Raw genomic sequence first — 22,703 nt, forward strand, 5'->3', positions numbered from 1 at the left:
CACCCCCACCTGATTTCAGATACAAAATGAGTATCTGTGGAACCCTACTATTCTGGCACATGGTTACATTGTAGACATTAATATTAAAACTTATTTATATGAAATGTTCTTATGTAAGGTTTCGTTAAAGTATATGAAATATAGGACACATTGATACTAATTCCTTGTTTTTCTTTTTCTCTTTTTTTTTTTTTTTTTTTTGAGACAGAGTCTCACTCTGTTGCCCAGGCAAGGCTGGAGTGCGTTGGCAGGTCTCGGCTCACTGCAACCTCGGCTTCCCCGGTTCAAGCGATTCTCCTACCTCAGCCTCCCGAGTAGCTGGGATTACAGGCACGCACCACCATGCCTGGCTAATTTTTGTATTTTTAGTAGAGACAGGGTTTCACCATGTTGGCCAGGCTGGTCTGAAACACCCGACCTCAGGTGATCCACCTGCCTCGGCCTCCCGAGTTCTGGCATTACAGGCGTGAGCCACCGCGCCCGGCCTCCTTGTTTTTCTTGAGTTTACATACAACTGAACTTTCTTTTTTTTCTTTTTTTTGGGGGTGGCGGGACGGAGTCTCGCTCTGTCACCTACGCTGGAAAACTGGAGTGCAATGGAGCAATCTCGGCTCACTGCAACCTCCGCCTCCCCGGTTCCAGTGATTCTCCTGCCTCAGCCTCCTGAGTAGCTGGGATTACAGGCATCCGCCACCACGCCCAGGTAATTTTTGTATTTTTAGTAGAGACGGGGTTTCACCATATTGGTCAGGCTGGTCTCGAACTGATGACCTCGTGATCCGCCTGCCTCGGCCTCCCAAAGTGCTGGGATTACAGGCGTGTCACCGCGCCCGGCCGACGTCTTGTATTTTTATTTGCTAAGTGTGGCGATCCTAGTCTGGGACATACTTGTACTAAACATATTTATATTAAAAACAATGTTTTAACATACTACTCTTGGACACTGTATAAAACGGTTGCGTGTCTGGAACGCCGTCGTTTTGCCCCGCGGCCGCATCGTACATGCGCATCCCCGCAGCCGCCACCTTCTGCACTTTCCGCAGCAGCGCCCCTGACGCTGCGCGACCCGTTGCCAAGGCGACTGGAACCGCGGCCCGAGGTTACTGGAGGGCACGGCGGGGGCGGGGCGCTCATCCCAGGCGGCTTCTGATTGGCCTCGGCCGCCTCGTGCGTCACAGCCCCGCCCCTGCCCGGGAGTCCCGCAGCGGTGACTTGTCACCGACGCCCGGCGTGATCCAGCGGACCAATGGCGGCCGCCCGCGGCGCGCAGGGTGCCGGGATGGGGTCCGCCCGCGGCGTTGGGCGCGCTCGCCAGCCCAGGGGTCGCCATGACCGAGCGGCCCAGGCCCGAGCGAAGCCCGCGCTCGGTGAGTCCGCCGCGGCCCATCCGTCCCTCCGCCCGCCAGAGCGTCCATCGGGACGCCCACCCGGGAGGGTCTCGGCGCCGCGTCGGCGGGAGCTGGCCCGGGATCGCGGTCCAGGGGCGCGCGTCAGGGGAGGCGGGCCTGGGCGGGGGCGGGCCGGGCCGGGGTTCCAGAGCCCATCGGGAGTCCTGAGGTCGCCGTGGGGGAGGGAAGGGGAAGGCTAGAGGCCACGCGGAGCGGGGACTGGGGGGGCTGGGGCCGCCCCTTCCGCAGGGACCCCGACCCCTGTTGGCATCCTCCTGTCCGTTTGAGGCCGAAGCCCCTCTACGTACCCCCATCGCCCGCCCAAACACCGCTCGGCCGCGTCCAAGTTCTCCCTTCCACACCTGATCAGCATCCCGGGACCTATCTCCCTCCTGAACAGCCGCCCCCGGACCCATCTCCCTCCCTACCCGGCCCCTTGGGCCCATCCCCCACTGGAACAGCAGCCCCCGACCCGTCTCCCTCCCTACAAGCTCCCCCTCCCCGCCCCAGGCCCATCTCCCTCCTGAACAGCCGCCCCCAACCCATCCCCCACCCAATCACCCCACCATCCTCCACCCAACCAGCCATCCCCAGCCGTCGTCGCCGCCCCTCCCCTGTATTCCCAGTGCGCTGCCCTTGCACACTTCCCCAGCTCGTTTATTATGGAGCTCCTCCGTGTGGCATCCTAAGCTCCCAACGCCCTCCCCACTGTAAGCACCCTTCTCAAAGCCAGAACCATTCACTGACTGGCGCAGTGAACACGTCTTCTATGTCATTAAGCATCCGGCATCAGCGGCAAAGCCCTTCTGCCCATCCCCGCAATAGAATTTGGGGCTCGGGCTGCAGATCTCAGTGCCCATGCCAGGTGAACCTGGCCCTTCCACAGGCACTGAGCCCTCCAAGTGACACTCTCTGACACACACACATCCCCAACATTAATCCGAGACCCCCACCAAAGTAGACTTCTAGGACCCCAGGGCCACCACAGCATTGCCCATGGGGGGGCCCAGATCCTCCTCACCAGCCATGTAGACCTCAGTCCCCTTCACATCATCCCAGGCCCTCTTCATCTTCCAGAAACAGCCCCCACCCATCAGTCCAGGACTCTCATCAGCTCAGGTACCCCCACATTGGCCTAGGTGTTCCACATCAGCCCCCATATAGATCCCAGACACACCCATGGACCTCTGGTGCCTTCTGCTAAGACCTCCTCTTTACCCTCATCCCTGATAAACTTAGCATCTCCTCCCACAGACCTCAGCCCAGGACCCTGGAGGATGCTGAGGGGCTACAGCCCCCCTCCCTAGAGTCTCCAGGGTGAGCTGCCATGAGCACCTGAGAGAGTATAAGGTCTGAGGCCCCAGGGCAAAGGGACTTCTTGAACCTGTGGAGCTTCAAAATGGGCCCTTTTTTCTTATTCAAAACTACATATATAAAAGTGTGAATACAACATAAGAGAGCATTTTTGCCTGTGGCCTTGGCAGGGAAGACCAAGCTGGTAGTTTCCCAATCAGGGTGCAGGTGGCCGGGTACGCTGACTCGAAGATGGCTGGCTGGGCACAGTCCCCGTGAGTTGCCTTTTCTGCCACCCTGCACCTCTCCTTTCTCCTGGATTGTAAAACCAGATGCACGAGAACTGCAGAGTGTATGAAAAATGCAGCAGAGGATGAAGAGGGAAAAATCCCATGGAATCCCTCCTTTTCACTTGTCATAAGCATTTCCCATGTGGTTAAAAATCCTTCCTAAAGATGTCTTGTTTTGTTTTGTTTTTCCATGTTGATGAAGGTCACATGGGAGCCCGACACCATTTGGAGGAGATTCAGAGAAGTATGAACAGCACAAAGCACTTGGCCGCCCCCCATGGGCGTCTTCCCAGGACTCCCTTTCTATGACACTCACGCATCATCCTGCATCCCACATTCCCTGTGCCTCATGTCATCTGTACATCATGTGTCTACTCCCTGTGGTCATGTCATGGTATTGTGTACTGGGCACAGTTGAATACTCCCATCACATGATGGGGGAGGTAGTTGATCCCACCGCGTTCAACTGTTGGGCACTTTTGTAGTGAATCTTGGTGCCCGAATCTCGCATCTTGCACGCAGTCTACCAAGTGTTCTTGATATATAAATGGCCACAGTGCTTTCCAGAAAGGTCGTGCCAATTTATATTCTCACCAACGGATCAGTCCAGAGTACAATTGTTAAAGACAAACAACCGAAACCTCCCTGCTTATTTTTATTTTTACAACTTTTAATGTTTTCTTCAGTTATATGTTCACCATAGTCGGCTTGGAAAATGTACAAAAGGTAACTTCTTTTTTTTCTTTTCTTTTTTTTTTTGAGACAGAGTCTTACTCTGTCGCTCAGGCTGGAGTGCAGTGACACAGTCTCAGCTCACTGCAATCTCCGCCTCCTGGGTTCAAGCATTTCTCCTGTCTCAGCCTCCCGAGTAGCTGGGATTACAGGTGCGCGCCACCACGCCCAACTCATTTTTGGTTATTTATTTTTTTTTTGAGATGGAATCTCACGCTGTCACTCAGGCTGGAGTACAGTGGTGCGATCTTGGCTTACTGCAACCTCTGTTTCCTGGGTTGGAGCAATTCTCCTGCCTCAGCCTCCCAGGTAGCTGGGATTAGAGGTGTGCACCACCACGCCAGCTAATTTTTGTATTTTTAGTAGACGGGGTTTCGCCATGTCGGTCAGGCTGGTCTCGAACTGCTGACTTCAGGTGATCCACACACCTGGGCCTCCCAAAGTGCTGGGATTACAGGTGTGAGCCACGGCACCCGGCCACAAAAGGTTATTTTTAAATTACTCTTCCCACTTTCCCTCTCTTTTCAGAGTCTCCAGTCTCCCTTGCCCTCTTCCTGGCCTCCACCCCCAGCTTGGACTTGGTAGGAAAGGCAGGAAGACAGCAACGATAACACCATGGGTAGACCTGCTGCTGCTGGTGGTGTCATCCATTATTATGTAGCCCACCTGGCTGCTTCCATTTAAATGGAATTTAAATTTAAAATTCAGTTCCTATTTCAGGTGCTCCTAGCCACATGTAGGTGGTTGCATGGGTAGAGAATGTTTACATCCCTGTAGGAACTTCATTGGGCAGTGCTGGCCACGCCACGGGGCAGGCATTCTTGTTCCCGCAGCTCGTCAGTCAATGTGTGTTGAATGACTAAATGAGAGGGAGATAGACACTAAGTAAGGGGAAAAGTTGTGTTCAGAAAGTCGTGGAGGTTATGAAGACGGCACCATAAGGATGATGGCCAGGCCATCTGCGAGGGGAGGAGCTGGGGTGGGAAAGGGAGGGGCTGGGGTGGGATGGCAGGTGCAAAGGTCCTGGGGCAGCCAGTGGCTTGAACTCAGTGCAAAGTAGCCTGTGAGAGGCATGTGGAAGATTAGGTCGGAAGGTGGGAAGAGGTCAGGTTGGTTCCTTGGGGTGCTGGAGGTCAGAACAAGGAAGTAAGGAGCCGAGGGGCATCCTGAGTACAGAGGGCCACCATCTGATGTGGCCCCTCTGTCCCTGCCCCTCTCTGCAGGCCCCTGATTGCTGATTCTGCCCGCCTGCCACACCGGCTCTGTCCGGAGCCACTGGGACTCGGGATCCAGTCCACACACACCCCTCAGAGGGGCCCTGTGGCCAGAGAAATGCTTCCCCGGCCCAAAGCCCCTGCCTCCCCCAGACGCCCCCAGACCCCAACCCCGAGTGAGCAGGACGCAGACCCTGGGCCAGCAAGCCCCAGGGACACCGAAACCCAGCGTCTGCGCTTTCGGCAGTTCCAGTACCACGTGGCGAGCGGGCCGCACCTCGCGCTGGGCCAGCTCTGGACGCTGTGCCGCCAGTGGCTGAGGCCCGAGGCGCGCTCCAAGGAGCAGATGCTGGAGCTGCTGGTGCTGGAGCAGTTCCTGGGCGCACTGCCCAGCAAGATGCGGACCTGGGTGCAGTCACAGGGCCCCCGAAGCTGCAGGGAGGCCGCCAGCCTGGTGGAGGACCTCACACAGATGTGCCAGCAGGAAGGTGAGAGGCGCAGGCTTCGTGCCCCGGGTCGGGCCAGGGGGCCTGACGTCTCCGAGGACCGAACTGCCCTCCTTCCCGCCTACATCGCTCCCACCCCTGCCCGGCCCCTCCCGACCAGCAAACCTCTCCTGCCCCGCGGCTGTGTTTTTAATTATTTTTACATATAAATGTGCTGCACGCCTCATCTGCCTCGAATTTCTCACTCAGTCGGTGATTAAAGATCCCTCCATTTCCCATGCGTCCATCCGTCCTGTGGCTTTGTGTCTGCTGCTCCTCACGGCTGCTCTCTGGGAAGGACGCTGCCTCGCCACTGCCTCCCAGCCACCTGCAGCGCCTCCTGCAACACTCAGGAATCCTAGAGATCCTTAAGCCTTCACAGGGCGCAGGCCCCATCGCTGGCTGATGGTGGGGAGAGACGCTTAGGTCTGCATCCCGACTCTGGGAGCTGGGAAATTTGGGGTTGAAACTGGGCTCCCTCCCTGTCTCCTCTCTCAGCTCCCCTCTCCCCTGAGAGGGCTTTGTCCTCCTGCATCTTTGCCCCTGTGACCCCACGTCGAGATTCCATCCACCCAGGGCCCAGTCCCATGAGTGGGGCTCTTTCTTTCCTAGTGACAAAAGTGCAGGGATTGGACACTGGGAGGCCAAAAGAGGCAGCCACGGATGGTGAGAGCAGTCGTGGCACTGTGGCCTCGGGAGGGCTTCCCCAGCAGGGCCCCAGCAAGGAGGGTGCCAGGCAGCCATGCTGCAGGAGCAACGGCTGGGAGTGAGAAGGGTTGCATCAGAGCTCACAGGAAAGAGGGGTGGAGCAAGGGAGAGGAACAGGCCCTCCCTTTGCACCCTCCCACTACAGCATTTCCATAGGCTAACAGTGATAAGCAGTTTGCAGAACACAGGGTCCAGGGTCCAGGGTCCCCTTACTGCCCCAGGGCAGCCAGTGCCACACTTAGGAAAGCTGTGACAGCTGAGCTTTCCAGAGGCTCAAGGGTAGCCCTGTAAGCTGCAAGGCAGAAGCCAGATGAATTGGCCCTTTGAACTCTCTGATCCTGGGGTAGAGGGCCCAAGAGCACTGGCTTCTGGTGCTCTGTGGACCTCACAGCCATCCCAGCCCAGAGCCACCCTTGCTAGTTTTAATGTTCCATGGTCACTCTCAAAATTCAACGTTTTTGAGCAAAGGGCTCTATCTGTCTTCCATAGCGGTGGTCTGCTTTCTACATTCCATATTTTGAGCCTATGAAACAGTAGAGCAAGTATAATGAACAGCCCTGCACCGGCCACCCAGCCTTATCAAAGCCCAACCTAGGAAAGGCTTTGTAATCTCAGCACTTTGGGAGGCCAAGGCAGGCAGATCACAAGGCAAGAGTTCGAGACTAGCCTGGCCGACATGGTGAAACTCCGTCTCTACTAAAAATACAAAAATTAGCCGGGCGTGGTGGCGCATGCCTACATTATATCCCAGCTACTCAGGAAGCTGAGGCAGGAGAATCGCTTGAACCCAGGAGGCGGAGCTTGCAGTGAGCCAAGATCACGCCACTGCACTGCAGCCTGGGCGACAGAGCGAGACTCCATCTCAAAAAAAAAAAAAGGAACAACCAGTGGAATCAGCTGAACCCCCGTGCACGTCTCCTAGTCCTGTTGTCCCCCGCTATGCCTGACACCCCAGAGGTGGCCGTGGTCTTGAATTTTTCTTTTTTTAATTAAAAAATAAAGAGGGGGGGTCTTGCTGTGTTTCCCAGGCTGCTCTCAAACTCATGGGCTCAAGCAGTCCTCCTGCCTCAGCCTCCCAAAGTGCTGGGATTACTGGTGTGAGCCACCGCGCCTGGCCTGGTTCCCACGTCTTGACCCTTCTGTCAATGGTGTCCTGAACCCTGCTTCAGCAGTCGTCCTCTGTGCACTCTGTGCACACAGCCCGGGGGGCTTGGGGAGCAGAGGGCTCACAGTGTCCGGGCCTCCCTAGTTAGTGCTGCAGTGTGTGTCCTCGTGGGCTTCTGGAGGCGCACAGGGGTGTGGAGTATGAGTAAAGAGGGTACTTGTCCTCAGCGGCCCTCGGTGTCACCACAGGTTCCTGCCCAGCAGCCACGTGGAGGGACAGAATGACAGCCCTGCAGCCACTCTTGCCTGCGCCTCAGGGGTGCTGCAGGGATGTTCAGGGAAAGTCTGCCCTCCCCAGAAGGCCTGGAGAACTGGGGGCTCTGGGAAGAACAGGCCCCTCTCACGATCCCTTTCTCCCGCACAGTTCTGGTATCTCTGGACTCGGTCGAACACCAGGACTGGAGTTTCGGTGAGGAGGAAGATGGGAAGAGTCCAAGGTCCCAGAGAGAACCATCGCAGGTGAGCCCGGGGCCCCCAGCTCCGTGCTCCTGCACCCCAGGGCATGCGTGCCGCTCCTGGGACGGCCTCAAGGATGCCCCATCCAAGGACTGTGTGAGGTTGTCCCCAGCGCTCCCAGGAAGCGCGGCCTCCAAACTCCCCGCCTGCCCCACAGATTCCCCAAGCTTCCTGGGGCTCAGTGCTGGGCGAGGGCAGTCAGTGCAGCTGTGTGTTTGCCGTGTGCCTCTGGGCCTCACCCCAGCCCCTCCTGTCCTTTCCCAGCCTCACAGTTAAGACCCATCCTCCTGTGTCACCCGCACCAGATGCTGCGTGTGTTGAGAAAGTCCTGCTGCCCCGATCATCTTCCCTCAGTGAACCCAGGATTCTGAGCGGGCCCAGAAGGAAATGCTGAGGGCTCCCCTGCAGCTAGACCTGCTGTTGCGCAGGCCTCAAGGCGACGGGAGGGGCCTGGCTCGGTTGGGAGCCAAGCGTATCTCTGTGTGGCTGGAGAGATTAAAATCAGGGGTGGGGACACGCAGACACGTGAGAGAAATCCAGGGGTAATGGGTAAATCACAAAAGAACAAAAGTAAGAACTGCTAAGTGAGTAGCATGTGTTCATATGATCAGGGCTACTGAGTTTGACCACTTTCTGCCCCTGGATCTTGGTATTGGAGCCGCCAAGGGAAACAGCACGGTCGAACAATGAATGGAGGAAGGTTTTGCTCACAGAGCAGAGACCGGGCCAGAGCACCATCTGCCCATGTGGCTGTCAGGCCAGGGCCAGCAGGTCCCTCCTAGAGGGGGCCTGACCTAACAGTGGGGCTGTCTAGGTGCCACGTGAAGCACACGCCTGAGCAGAACAAAGGGGCACACATTGGGAAACAGAGACCTCCACACGAGGCACTGCGCCCAGCACAAACTGGGGGGACCCCTTATCTCTTGGTAAGGAGATGTTCTAGGCCCAGGGCCCACTCTCAGGCAGCCAAGTAACAGGCTGAAAGACTGCACATGTGTCTCTCCCACTGGCTTAGTCCATTCTGGGTGCTGTAACAAAATACGGCTGGGTGTGGTGGCTCACCCCGGTAATCCCAGCACTTTGAGTGAGGCCTCACGGGAGGCTGAGGTGGGAGGACCACTTGGTCCCAGGAGTTCAAGAGCAGCCTGGGCAACATGGCAAGACCCCATGTCTTAAAAAAAAAAATTAGCCAGCTGTAGGGGTGTGCACCTGCAGTCTTAGCAACTCTGGAGGCTGAGGTAGGAGCATCACTTGAGCCCAGGAGTTCAAGGCTGTAGTAAGCTATGATCATGTCTCTACACTCCAGCCTGGATGACACAGTGAGACCCTAACTCAAAAAACAACAACAGCCGGGCACAGTGGCTCATGCATGTAATCCCAGCACTTTGGGAGGCTGAGGCAGGAGGATCACAAGTTCAGGAGTTCAAGACCAGCCTGGCCAATACAGTGAAACCCCGTCTCTACTAAAAATACAAAAAAATTAGCTAGGCATGGTGGCGGACACCTGTAATCCCAGCTACTTGCGAGGCTGAGGCAGGAGGATTGCTTGAACCCAGGAGGCGGAGGTTGCAGTGAGCCAAGATCACGCCACTGCACTCCAGCCTGGGTGACAGAGCTAGACTCAGTCTCAAAAAAAAAAAAACAAAAAACCATAGCCTGGATGGTTTATAAACCACAGAAGTGCTGGGCATGGTGGCTCATACCTGTAATCCCAGCACTGTGGGAGGCCAAGGCAGGCGGATCATGGAGTCAGGAGTTTGAGACCAGCCTGGCCAACATGGTGAAACCCCGTCTCTACTAAAAGTACAAAAATTAGTCAGGCGTCGTGGCGCACGCCTGTAATCCCAGCTACTCAGGACGCTGAGGCAGGAGAATTGCTTGAACTGGGGAGGCGGAGGTTGCAGTGAGCCGAGATCGCACCACTGCACTCCAGCCTGGGCAACAGAGCAAGACTCCAACTGGGGAAAACAAAACAAAACAAGACCAAAAAACCACAGAAGCTTATTTCTCACAGTTCTGGAGACTGGAAAGTCCCAGGTCAAGGTGTCGGCAGATCCAGTGTCTGCTGAGGGTCGGCTGCCTCATTCACAGATGGTGCCTTCTCCCTGTAACCTCACAGGGTGGAAAGGGCAAGAGAACTCTCTGGGGCTCTGTTAAAAGGGCACTAATCCCAGTTTTGAGGGCTTCAACCTCATGACCTGATCCTCTCTCAAAGGCCCTACCTCCTAATCCCCTCTCCTTGGGGGTTAGAGCTTCAACGTATGAACTTTATAGAGACACAAACATTCAGACCAGAGCAGCAACAAAATCAAATCGCTTCCCCTTCCCTCTGACACTGAACAGACAGGGCCATGTCCTCATTCTCCTTCAGACCATAGGCCCCTCTCTCTCCTTCTCTGAATTATAACCTTGTCTCTCTTCTTTGTCCTTTTGAACAATAACCTCCAATCCATGGCTGTGTCGGGACCTCAATCCCTCCAGCACACCGTTGACAGCTTGGACGGCCCCAGGACACTCTCACCTCTCTCTCAGGGCAACCCAGCTTCCCTCATCCTTGACTGAGGTTGCTGGCCTCCCCTCCAAGTCCCCCATGCCCTGCGCACCTTCCACTCACAGCCTTGCAGCATCTTTGCTTTCCTCCATGTTTTATGTTTTTTTGGGGAGGGGGCATCTCACTGTTGCCCAGGCTGGAGTGCAGTGGTGCAATCGCGGCCCGCTGTGGCCTCGAACTCCCAGACTAAGGTGATCCTCTCACCTCAGCCTCCTGAGTAGCTGGGACTACAGGTGTGTGCCCCACCACACCCAGATAACTTTTATATTTTTAGTAGAGACAGGGTTTTGCCATGTTTCCCAGGCTGGTCTCGAACTCCTGGACTGAAGTGATCCACCCGCTTCAGCCTCCCAAAGTTCTGGGATTACAGGCGTGAGCCACCACGCCCGACTTTAGTTAGCTTTTATAGATAATGAGTTTTACTCCATGAAGGCCCTGTTATAACTTACATGCGGCCATGTTGTTTGAAATGCTTGTTCCCTGGTGCCGTAAAGAAATAGCACTTGAACGTAAATTTAATTTCCTCGGCAAGGCCATTTTTACTTTCTGCAGAAAGGGTACACTCGCCAGCAGTTTTGCTACGAGAGTACACTGAACAAAGGAGACAGGGTCATTTATAACCTGACACGTCCACCTTACTGCTATGTTCGGATTCCATTGGCTGGAACGGGACCTCACATTCTGTATTTGTCCTGATTGGCTAGCCACTTAGAACTTTTTAAAAGAGGCAGCCAGGTGCGGTGGCTCGTGCCTGTAATCCTAGCACTTTGGGAGGTCGAGGCAGGCAGATCACAAGATCAGGAGATCGAGACCATCCTGGCTAACAGGACGAAACCCTGTCTCTACTAAAAATACAAAAAATTAGCCTGGTGTGGTGGCAGGCACCTGTAGTCCCAGCTACTCAAGAGGCTGAGGCAGGAGAATCGCTTGAACCCGGGAGACAGAGGTTGCAGTGAGCTGAGGTCACTTACTGCACTCAGCCTGGGCGACAGAGCAAGACTCCATCTCAAAAAAAAAAAAAAAAAAAAGAACTTTTTAAAAGAGGCACAACAAAGATGTTTTAAAAGAGGAGAACAAAGCAAGAAGGAAGTAACTTGTGGAATGCTGAGAAAGGTAAAAACACCTTCAAATAAGGAAGAGGAACAGGCTATGACCTAATGCTTGCTTGGACCAGTATAAGTACACCAGGGCAAATATTTAGGCTAAATTGTGGGAGCTAAGAACATAAAGTACATTGATTTTTTTTATTATGGCTAGCAGATATATAAGAATGTTAGCACAGGTCTTTGAATAAATTTTGCTTCTAAGAGAAGTTACTATTTATTCCTAATTAGATGGGGACGAAAGTCTTTGAAGAGGAACTTCTACTTTACTTTTTTTTTTTTTGATGGAGTCTTGCTCTGTAGCCCAGGCTGGAGTGCAGTGGCGCGATCTCAGCTCACTGCAAGCTCTGCCTCCCGGGTTCATGTCATTCTCCTGCCTCAGCCTCCCGAGTAGCTGGGACTACAGGCACCCGCCACCCCTCCGGCTAATTTTTTTTTTTATTTTTAGTAGAGACGGGGTTTCACCGTGTTCGCCAGGATGGTCTCGATCTCCTGACCTCGTGATCCACCCGCCTCGGCCTCCTAAAGTGCGTGAGCCATCGCGCCCGGCCCTAAAATAAATTTAAAGATCATCATGAGAGCCCCTCTCCTGCACCAAAACAAAGTTTCGTGGGCCGTGGTTTCTGTTTCTGCATCTAACGGAGGCATCTAACCTGGGTAGACCACAGTTGTTGGCCACGGGCTTCCTCAGCCGCTGCCGGCAGATGTGCTGATCTGACTCCCTCTCCCATCCCAGACGCCACGTGGAAACCACAGCCGCGCTCAGAGGCCATCCCCTCACCACACGGCAACTCAAAGGACTCTCTTTTTGCGGCGGTCGTAGGTGGGGAAGGCTGCTGAGGTCCTCCCACCCCTCTCCCACCAGGGCCGCTGTGGCTGAGAGGATCCTTGTTGGCGCTGGTTTTGGCTGTGGGGCTCAGCCACAGCAGGGTGCCCCAACGTCCCTGAGCGAGCTGCACTTGTGGAGGGAGAGGCCTTAGGCCTGAGGCCTGGCGCCCGCGTGGAGAGACGGCAGCTCCGGGATCGGGGCGCTGGTGAGCGCGGGCCCAGGCATTGCGGCTGCCAGGGTGCTAACACTGCCTGAGGCACCTCTGCTTTTGAAGTCGCCGGGGATTAGCGGGAGCGTAGGTGAGGGACAGGTGGAGCTGCTCTGCGCGGGGCAGCCCGGCTGGCCAGGAGGCGCTGTGGAGTGGGCACGACTGGCGATCGCTGAGCGCATACAACCGCCTACCATCGGACGCCTTTTGAGAAATGCTTCCTTAGGCGGTTTCGTCACCGTGCATACATCGCAGAGGGCACTCACACACCTACGCGCACAGCCCATGGCTCCTAGGCTACAGACCTGCACAGCACGGGGCTGCACTGAATACTGTGGGCAACGGTAACACAATGTTGTTTGTGGATTTAAACATAGAAAAGGTACAGTAAAAATACAAAATAGAAGATAAAAAACAGTACACTTGTATAAAGCACTTGCCAGGAAGGGAGCTTGTGAGACTGGAAGTTGCTCTGGGTGAGTCTGAGTGGTGAGTGAATGTGAAGGCCTGGGAGGTTATTGTGCTGTGGACTTCATAAACATGGTGCACTTAGGCTACTAAATTGGCAAATATATTTCCTTCTTCAATATAATTTATCTTACTGTAAGGTTTTGCTTTACATTTTTTTTTCTTTCTTAGACAGAATCTCACTCTGTCACCCAGGCCAGAGTGCAGTGACATGATCATGGCTCACCGCAACCTCAACCTTCTGGGCTCATGCGATCTTCCTACCTGAGTAGCTGGGAACACAGGCACACATTACCGCACCAGCTAATTTTTATATGTTTTAAAATTTTTTTAGTTTTTGTGTAGATGGGGTTTCACTATGTTGCCCAGGCTGGTCTCAAACTCCTGGGCTCAAGCGATCCTCCCTCCTCAGCCACCCAAAGTGCTGGAATTACAGGCGTGAGCCACTGTGCCTGGCGTAAAAAAATTTCTGACTCTTGGGGCCGGGCGTGGTGGCTCACGCCTGTAATCCCAGCACTTTGGGAGGCCGCGGCGGGCGGATCACTAGAGGTCAGGCATTCGAGACCAGCGTGGCCAACATGGTGGAACCTCGTCTCTACTAAAAATACAAAAAAATAGCTGGGCGTGGTGGTGCGCACCTGTAAGTCCAGCTACTCCGGAAGCTGAGGCAGGAGAATCGCTTGAATCCAGGAGGCGGAGGCTTGCAGTGAGCCGAGATCACGCCATTGCACTCCAGCCTGAGCAAAAGGAGCGAAACTCCGTCTCAAAACAAAACAAAAAACAACCTGTGTCATTTTAAAATAAATAAACAAATGATACATCATTATCCCACAGAAAGGTTATGCTCTGGGGGCAGCAGAAACAAAAGCTTTGTTTAAAAAGAAGCGGAAGAAGGATTAAACCTTTTTAAAAAACAAAAACATCGAAGCTGGGCGCCTCCTGTCCGAGGCCAACCGCTGCCGTCAACCGTCCGCGCGGACCGCGCCTGAGGAGCCACCGAGACGGCGAAGAGCCGCGGCCGCCGCGGAGAAGGAGGAGCAGCCAGCGCAGGAGGCCGGAGCGGCCGCCACGCCCGGGCACATGGCGTCCATCTTACTGAGGAGCTGCCGCGGCCGGGCGCCCGCCAGCCTCCCGCCGCCGCCTCGGGTCACCGCCCCGCGGGGTAGTCCGGGGGATCCTGCTCATCTCAGCTTGCCAGCACCCTGGGGTTGAGGAGCTGCCTGAAAGTTTCATTTGGCTGCTGCACTCCCACCCACCCTGCCTACCCGTGCTTCAGAGGCGATCACCTCAGCTGTTGGACTCTGAGGCCCGAGTGCCTTCGCACCGTGTCGAGAGCGCCATGGACCTCCACCTCTGTGGGTTTTGTGGTCCTGGGGCCTCGGTGCCTTCCTGCCCGCGGCTGGCACTCTTCGCGCCCTGTTGGTGATGACTCGGTAGTACAGAAGTCCCTCAAGTCCTTGAAGGACAAGAACAAGAAGCTGGAGGAAGGCGGCCCTGTGTACAGCGCCCCCGCAGAGATGGTGGTGAAGTCCCGGGGGCAGAGAGGGTGCTGGGCGAGCTGAGGCACTACTACCACGGCTTCCGCCTGCTACGGATCCACACCAAGATCGCAGCACGCATGCTCTGGCGCATCCTCAACTGCCACACCCTGACCCGCCGGGCGCACAGGCAGTTCCTCCGGATCTGTGCCGACCTCTTCCGCCTGGTGCCGTTCCTCCTGTTCGTGGTGGTGCCGTTCGTGGAGTTTCTGCTGCCTGTTGCTGTGAAACTCTTCCCCAACATGTTGCCATCCACGTCCGAGACTCAGTCCATCAAGGAGGAGAGGCTGAAGGAGCTTGGGGTCAAGCTGGAGCTAGCCAAGTTCCTCCAGGACACCATCGAGGAGATGGCCTTGAAGAACGAGGCAGCCAAGGGCAGTGCCACCAAAGACTTCTCTGTGTTTTTCCAGAAGATCCGGGAGACGGGGGAGAGGCCCAGCAATGAGGAAATCATGCGTTTTTCCAAATTATTTGAGGATGAGCTGACCCTGGACAACCTGACACGGCCGCAGCTGGTGGCCCTGTGCAAGCTGCTGGAGCTACAGCTTCCTGCGCTTCCAGCTCACGATGCGGCTGCGCTCCGTAAAGGCAGAGGACAAGCTGTTTGCTGAGGAAGGGGTGGACAGCCTGAACGTCAAGGAGCTGCAGGCGGCATGTCGGGCACGAGGCATGCGGGTCCTGGGCGTCAGGGAAAACCACCTGAGGGGCCAGCTGAAGCAGTGGCTGGACCTGCACCTGCATCAGGAGATCCCCACATCGCTGCTCATCCTGTCCCGGACCATGTAGCTCCCGGACACCCTCTTGCCAGCCGACCAGCTCAAGTCCACACTGCAGACTCTCCCAGAGATTGTGGCAAAGGAAGCGCAGGTGAAAGTGGCCGAGGTGGAGGGCAAGCAGGTGGACAAGGCCAAGCTAGAGGCCACACTGCAGGAGAAGGTGACCATGCAGCAGGAGCACCACGAGAAGGAGCTGCAGAAGCATTCGGAGGTGGCGAAGGATGTTGAGCCCGAATGTGTGGAAGGCGCTCCCCAAAGGCCAGGGGTCCAGCCCCAGCCAGAAGTGCCTGACACTGTCCTGCAGTCAGAGACCCTGAAGGACACTGCCCCCATGCTAGAGGGCTTGAAGGAGGAAGAGATCACTAAGGAGGAGATCAGCATCCTCAGCAATGCCTGCTCTAAGATGCAGGAACAGAAGAAGTCACTCACCAGGAAGAAGGAGGAGCTGGAGCTGCTGAAGGAGGACATGCAGGACTACAGCGAGGACTTGCAGGAGCTCAAGAAGGAACTTTCAAAGACTGGTGAAGAAAAATACGTGGAAGGATCTAAAGCCAGCAAGAGATTGACAAAAAGTGTGCAGCAGATAATCGGGCAGATCGACGGCTTGATCTCGCAGCTGGAGATGGACCAGTGGACCAGCAAGCTGGCCCCGGGCAAGGGCATGCCCATGGGGGAGAACGTCATCAGTGTTGCCGAGCTCATCAACGCCATGAAGCAAGTCAAGCACATTCCCAAAAGCAAGCTCACCAGCCTGGCCGCAGCACTGAATGAAAATGTAACACTGTACCATCATCCGGCAGATCTTGGATCCCTCTGCGATTTCCTATGTATTGGCTGTGGTACTCATTCAGGTCTTTGCTGGTGGAGAAGTTGTAGGCGGGGGGTGCTGGTGCACATTCAGGGTCAGGCAGCAGCGTATGCTACGGAGTTGGATTTCAAATGGTGGTGGAAGAGAGTCATTATAATTTTACGAGATCACTGTGGTGTGTGTGGTCCATTGTTGACTGAAACGCCATTACCCCATGGGGAGGGGCTGCCTGAAGCCTGTAAGGGTAGCTGCCCGAAGCCCTTTGAGCGTAGCACTCTAAGGTCCCTGAGATCCCATGGGTGTATCTCCCTGAGGCCCTGGCGGGAATGACTGTTGGAACCTCAGTGGTAAGTGATGCCAGTGTCCTCTGTGGAGCACATTGCTGGGGTCCCTTGTTGTTCCCACCGCGTAGCTGATACTCGTGGCCCCTGCTTTTCTTCTTTGTTCATAGCGATCTCCTGGCATCTCAGGTATGCATTATCTCACCAGTGAGCTTTTTCTTGTGGGCATTCTCGGGTTTTTTCGCTTTACTCCACTGTGTTGCTGCAGATCTTCAATGGGTCCTTGAGCGTTCTGGGCTATTCTGGCTTGTGAATATCTGTCTGTAGTTGATTTGTGTGTGGGTAGTGGGAGGGGGAAATGAAGGTTGGTATCTCCTACTCCACCATCTTGGTGATGTCGCTCCACTCTTTCTTTTTTTTTTGTTCCAAAATAACCCAGCACCATTGCCCCAACTAAAGCCATTAAGATAATTCCTGGCCGGACACGGTGGTTCATGCCTGTAATCCCAGCACTTTGGGAGGCCGAGGTGGGTGGATCACTAGAGGTCAGGAGTTCAGGACCAGGCTGGCCAGCATGGTGAAGCCTTGTCTCTACCAAAAAATACAAAAATTAGCTGGGTGTGGTGGCACGTGCCTATAGTCCCAGCTACTTGGGAGGCTGAGGCACAAGAATTGCTTGAACCCAGGGGGTGGAGGTTGCAGTAAGCCGAGATCGCGCCACTGCACTCCAGCCTGGGCGAAAGAGCGAGACCCTGTCTCTAAATAAATAAATAAAATAGAGCCATTAAGATAATTCCTCAACAACAGTAAGTTGACAGGCATTCATATTTCCTCCTTTATTCTTGTTTCATTTTGTTTTGTTTGAGATGGCGTCTCGCTCTGTCGCCAGGCTGCAGTGCAGTGGTGCAATCTCAGCTCACTGCAACCTCCGCCTCCTCGGTTCAAGCGATTCTCCTGCCTCAGCCTCCTGAGTAGCTGGGACTACGGGTGCGCACCACCACACTCAGCTAATTTTTGTATTTTTAGTAGAGATGGGGTTTCACCATGTTGGCCTAGATGGTCTCGATATCCTGACCTCTTCATCCGCCCGCTTCTGCCTCCCAAAGTGCTGGGATTACAGGCGTGAGCCACCACGCCTGGCCCCTTATTCTTGTTTTCTTTTTCTTGGTTGCTTGGTTTGCATCAGGACTCTCCCAGGGTGTGACATGCATCTCCCTCCCCCCTCCAATCTCCCCACCTGTCATCCCTGAAACAATAAACCTGGGTCCACCTCTGGAAGGATAAGAACCCAGATCTGTGGCCAGTGGCTCACCGGGGCTATGGGGATGTGTTTGCATTTGAAGGTACAGATAGGGCCCCGGGAATGTCTTGGTTTCTGTGCCCGACCCAAGTGTGTCGATAGCTCCTCTGATGCCCCCTGAGAGTCAGGGGAACTAAGCATGCCCCTCTCTCCACACATACATGCCACCCACTCTTCTCTCCACGCAGCCCCTCTGCTGCCCTTGATTAGTCACAGACGCCAAGGTGGGTGAAGTAGGGAGGAGCCTGATTGTCCACAACGGCCCCCAGTAGCCAGGTACCAGGAAGAGGCGTAAAAGGGAGTCCCACCTTTACTCCTACAGATGGTGGCTCCTCTGGTTACGATTTCAGAATTCAACATGTTTTACAATCAAAACTAGCATTTGATAGAAATAAAAATCAATAACCCAACTAAACACACCATCCACATACTCCCAACGTGAGAGCAGGAAGAATCTTGTGCCTTAACTCCCTTCCTGCCATCAGCTCTCTCCCTCCCTCCCTCCTCGATCTCTAGCCCAGCAATCCCTCTACTCCAGTTTTGCCCAGCTATTGGGAATCTTGGACAGCTTCCTTAGGCCCCTGTGCATCCAGGTAGGGTTGGGGCAGCAGAAAGCAAAGACCCACTCAAGACAAACCTTGTCAGTGCGTGCTTGACGCCTGGTCTTTTCTGATGCTTTGTTTGACTCAACATACCTCCTCCAACAACCTGATTTGCATTGATAAGTGTCACTGTGTTTTCCTTTGACACGACCCCGTTGCAGTTTGCCGAGCCCTTGATGGTACCAGGCTCTGGGCACGTAGCACCCACATCCTCATTGGAAACCCAGAGAGCTAAAGCTCCTCATCCAGGGCCACACAACGAGCAGGGCTGGAGCCTGGACACCAAGCCAAGCCCCTCTTTCGAATTCTTGCTCTTCAACCACAGCTCAGTCTCCTCCCAGGAAGTGGTGATCCCCGCTTTGGGCGGGACAGGGTTAGGTGCATCAGAGGTCATAGGTCGCAGGTGGGATGTGAAGTCTGTGAAGTCGCCCACTTCCTCTGGGCTTGTGGGCAAGGACAGTGCAGCCTTGGGGGACGGGAGTTAGGAGGCCCAGCGGGTAACAGTGACCCGAGCTGTGGCACAGGTCCCCTGGCTCCATCTAATGCTCTGTTGTCACTGTCCTGAAATGATCAACGATCTTTGAACAAGGGGATTTTGTACAGGGGCCCCTCGAATTCTGTCTCAGGTCCTGGTAAGAGCTCCTTGGGAGTGGTTATTTATTTTTTGTATAAGCAGAGTCTTGCTGCGTTGCCCAGGCTGGTCCCAAACTCCTGGCCTCAAGCAATCCTCCAGCATCAGCATCCCAAAGCACGGGAACAACAGGCGCGACACCGCGCGCTGCCCTGGGACACAGCCTTTGGGGATGACGCCCGTTCCTTTGTTGTTCGGTGGTGGTGGGGAGGACGGCTCCTGAGGGGCAGCTGCCGAACAGTCCTGTGCTTGCCATTCTAGGCGTCTGAGCTGATTCTGGATGCAGCGGCAGCAGCCCCAGCACTCCCCGAGGAAAGTGAGTGGCTGGAGACTACCCAGCTCCCGCAGAGTCTGCACACCAGGGCGGAGGCCGAGGTGCCCCGCGCCCCTGGCTTGCTGGGTGAGTCTGGCTCCTGTGTGGATTAAGGGTTGGAAATGGAGTTTGGGACCTCAACCCAGAGCCACAGACTTTGTTAATGGGTTGAGTTGGGTGCTTCGGTGGTGAACTCCACACTTCCCCCAGAAACCATGCACACCTCCTGTGAGGACTGAGATCTGGGGCCCCTAGAAACACCATGTACATCGTTCACCCTACAAGAAGGGCCTCAGCCTCCGCACCTGAACGGCAGCCAAGGCAGACAGTCTGAGAGTGTTGGAGCACGGGGTTACCCAGAAGGCCAGGCAGGTAGGAACAAGGGCCAGTGCTGTGGGATCTGCTCCCAAAACATGTGCCTTTTTTTTTTTTTCGAGACAGAGTCTTGCTCTCTTGCCCAGGCTGGAGTGCAGTGGCGTGATCTCGGCTCATTGCAACCTCCACCTCCTGGGTTCAAGCGATTCTCCTGCCTCAGCCTCCTGAGTAGCTGGGATTACAGGTGCACACCACCACGCCCAGCTAATTTTTGTATTTTAGTAGAGACGGGGTTTCACCATGTTGGTCAGGCTGGTCTCGAACTCCTCACCTCATGATCCACCCTCCTCGGCCTCCCAAAGTGCTGGGATTACAGCCGTGAGCCACTGTGCCGGCCACATGTGCCCTTGTATCTTAAAGGACAGAATGGAGGACACAGGGGCCGTATTGAGCAGAGGAAGGGCCTGGACTTGGCTCAGTCACTGGGGTCCTCCGTGCCCCTGGAGGGCACAGGGAGATGCCAAGGCCATCCACTCACTACAGGTGACCCATCTCCCTCGCCCTCCACAGGGTCCCGGGCCCGCCTGCCTCTGAAGCCGAGTATCTGGGACGAGCCTGAGGACCTTCTCGCAGGGCCCTCCTCAGACCTGCGGGCAGAAGGGACTGTGATCTCGGGCCCCAAGGGTCCAAGTGCTCAGAGAATCAGTCCCCGAAGGAGAAACAGGAACACTGACCAGAGCGGCCGCCACCAGCCATCCCTCAAGCACACCAAAGGTGGTACCCAAGAGGCTGTTGCAGGCATCTCGGTAGTGCCGCGTGGGCCCCGAGGTGGGCGGCCCTTCCAGTGTGCCGACTGTGGGATGGTCTTCACCTGGGTCACCCACTTCATCGAGCACCAGAAGACCCATCGCGAGGAAGGGCCCTTTCCGTGCCCCGAGTGTGGCAAGGTCTTCCTGCACAGCTCCGTCCTCACTGAGCATGGCAAGATCCACCTGCTGGAGCCACCGAGGAAGAAAGCCCCCCGGAGCAAGGGCCCCCGGGAGTCCGTCCCACCCAGGGATGGAGCCCAGGGCCCAGTGGCCCCTCGCAGCCCCAAGAGACCCTTCCAGTGTAGCGTCTGCGGGAAGGCCTTCCCCTGGATGGTCCACCTCATTGACCACCAGAAGCTCCACACGGCCCACGGCCACATGTGAATGGCCAGCCTCGGGCCTCGGCCACCTGGCCCTGAGTCCCTGGGGGGAGCTGATGGGCCCCAGAAGATGGGGGACATCCCCCAGCCCCACCAACCCCTGGCCACCTTGGGACTCCTCTTGAAGGACACAAGCTGTTTCTCGGAAGACCCTGGACACCTGCTCCGAAGCCGAGCACGGGATGGGGCTTCCCAGGGTCTCAGCTGAGAAGCAGCAGTTCCACAGCACAGCCTGGTCAGTCCTGCGCACTATTGTTTTGCAAGTGGCTTGAAGAGGAGTTTCATTCGCGTCTCATCTTTCAGAAGCCTTGTCCAGGTCTCCCTGTGAGCACCTGACTCAGCGGCAGGTTCTGCCGCTGGGTTTTCATTTCACTGTGGATATCCCTGAGGCCATGAGGGTGGGAGCCGGCCTGGGCAGCTCCAACTCCAGAGAAGGGTACAGCTGACCCCGGCTGCCCTCCTGCCAGCTTAGCCCCCTTGGAACCTAACAGATAAACAGGGTTTTGTTTTTTTCCTTTTTTGGGTAAAGTACATGCAACATAAAATTTACCATTTCAGTCATTAAAAATGAACAGTTCAGTGGCATTAAGCACATTCACAACACTGTGCAACTACCAGCACTCTCTAGCTCCAAAGACGTTTTCGTCTTGCCCAGAAAGAGAGCCCACAGTCCTCAGCACGCCTTCGCCGTTCCTGCCCGCCCTGACAACCAGAATCTGCTTCCTGTCTCTGAGGATTTCAGGCGCAGTCTTTAGGCCTGACCAAAACTGACCTGCCTATATTTTGTTTGACTTACAGAAGGATTTTTTTTTAGATAGATGCCAACATTTGTTTAAACCATAAAAATCTGGCTTTCTGGTCTGCCAGGAAGAACCAGATGGTCTCCAAAGAGTGGGCCCGCCTCTCCTGCTAGGCTGGAGCAGAGTGTGGGCAGGCGGTGACGTCACAGCGGGGAGCCAGCCTCGGACTCGGCTTCTCACCCGTCCCCAACTCATTGTTGTCGGACACTCGTCCCCTTTCAAGCAAAAGCCTTACAAGTTTTTGCCTTTTTCTTTTTCTCCTCCCAACTTCATTTGGAAACACAGTGTTGGGCTGACTGTGAATCCGCACAGGCAGAGACATTTTTCCAAGACGCCTTCTAAATCAAAAGCCTTTGGACTTACCCACGCCACATCCGCCTGCTGCTGCTTCTCAACCAAGCTGCCCCCACTCTCGGCCTCTGTCCCCGATGGCCCTCTCGGTCTGTGCAGGTCCCACGGACCCACCGCTGCCTTCACTTCATCCTCGCTGCCGCGCTTGCCTTCTCACGCTTGCCTTCTCGGAGCGCCCCCTAACCGGGCCTCCGGACCTTGCTTCCCGGCTCCCTCAGGCATCCCCAGCTTTTGCCTGCAGTCCCCACTGGGGGCTCCTGGCTCTATCCTATGCCTTAATTGCTGGTGGGCTCCAGCTCCCCTCCTGGCACCTTCTCTCTCATCCTGCAAAGGAGGAGCTTCTTCTACAGAGCTCAGGATGGAGGGTGGGGTCTTGGCCCCGCAGTCAGCCCATTACTCTCGGAAGCCCCCCTGAGCCTTCTCTCAGGCGCAGATTGATCGTCTCGGACAACGGGATGTGTAGAGATAGCTCTCCCGAGTGCCCCCACTTGTTGGGAGCCAGGGGCTCATTCCATGCTGTTTCCATCTCGGTCTCCACCTGCTGGAGGCACAATCACAGCTCAGTTTGTTGGTGCCAGAGTTGCACAGGAAAGTGGGTGCCATTGAACACGAGGCATCAGTCAGGCTCCAGCCTACCTGGGCTGGCCCCAGAGACATCCATCTGGTGTCCCTCAGTTCTCCAATTGAGTTTGTCCAAATAACTCATCTTCCCTTGTGCAAAAACAAAAAACAACAACAAAAAAAACCACGCAAACTGCCTCCCCTCTGGGGTTCCCACTCCCCTCAGAGGGACCACCACCTTCCAAGGCCCCACAAGGATTTTTGATTGCCCTGGGAACCCAGCTCCCAACCCCTCTCAGTTCTCTTTTCTCCTCTGCACCATCAGCCCCAGGCTCTCTCCCCATTTCTT

At 55.5% G+C, this 22,703-nt stretch overlaps 2 protein-coding genes, 1 long non-coding RNA gene and 1 pseudogene across 5 annotated transcripts in view; 2 read left to right on the plus strand and 2 right to left on the minus strand.

Annotated features, from left to right (window-relative positions):
- The window catches only part of LOC109024099 (vomeronasal type-2 receptor 26), a 25,303-nt gene extending 23,499 nt beyond the window's left edge, over positions 1 to 1,804 (minus strand). Inside the window, 1 exon segment of the mRNA XM_055372340.1 lies at positions 932 to 1,804. Within this exon segment, the coding sequence (XP_055228315.1) occupies positions 932 to 1,804 (873 nt within the window).
- ZSCAN1 (zinc finger and SCAN domain containing 1) lies at positions 1,224 to 21,814 on the plus strand. 3 transcript variants are annotated; one of them, XM_004061575.5, is made up of 6 exons: positions 1,224 to 1,367; positions 3,174 to 3,215; positions 4,927 to 5,405; positions 7,639 to 7,733; positions 19,087 to 19,225; positions 20,024 to 21,814. In XM_004061575.5, the coding sequence occupies exons 3-6, from the start codon at positions 5,036 to 5,038 to the stop codon at positions 20,644 to 20,646; spliced, it is 1,227 nt and encodes a 408-aa protein (XP_004061623.2). In that variant the 5' UTR covers positions 1,224 to 1,367; positions 3,174 to 3,215; positions 4,927 to 5,035; the 3' UTR covers positions 20,647 to 21,814. The 3 variants fall into 3 exon arrangements, with proteins under 3 accessions (XP_004061623.2, XP_055226793.1, XP_055226794.1); XM_055370818.2 differs by lacking the exons at positions 1,224 to 1,367; positions 3,174 to 3,215 and adding an exon at positions 3,560 to 3,697; XM_055370819.2 differs by lacking the exons at positions 1,224 to 1,367; positions 3,174 to 3,215 and adding an exon at positions 4,110 to 4,189.
- Positions 3,621 to 21,870, minus strand: LOC129528742 (uncharacterized). The gene is made up of 2 exons (XR_008674041.2): positions 21,806 to 21,870; positions 3,621 to 4,562 (listed from the first exon to the last, which is right to left on the minus strand). It is a non-coding gene; the product is annotated as an uncharacterized lncRNA (long non-coding RNA).
- Positions 13,898 to 16,566, plus strand: LOC109024199 (mitochondrial proton/calcium exchanger protein-like; annotated as a pseudogene).
- Positions 21,871 to 22,703: the final 833 nt, after the last annotated feature.

Source organism: Gorilla gorilla, chromosome 20 (assembly GCF_029281585.2).
Source record: "Gorilla gorilla gorilla isolate KB3781 chromosome 20, NHGRI_mGorGor1-v2.1_pri, whole genome shotgun sequence".
NCBI classification, from domain to species: domain Eukaryota; kingdom Metazoa; phylum Chordata; class Mammalia; order Primates; family Hominidae; genus Gorilla; species Gorilla gorilla.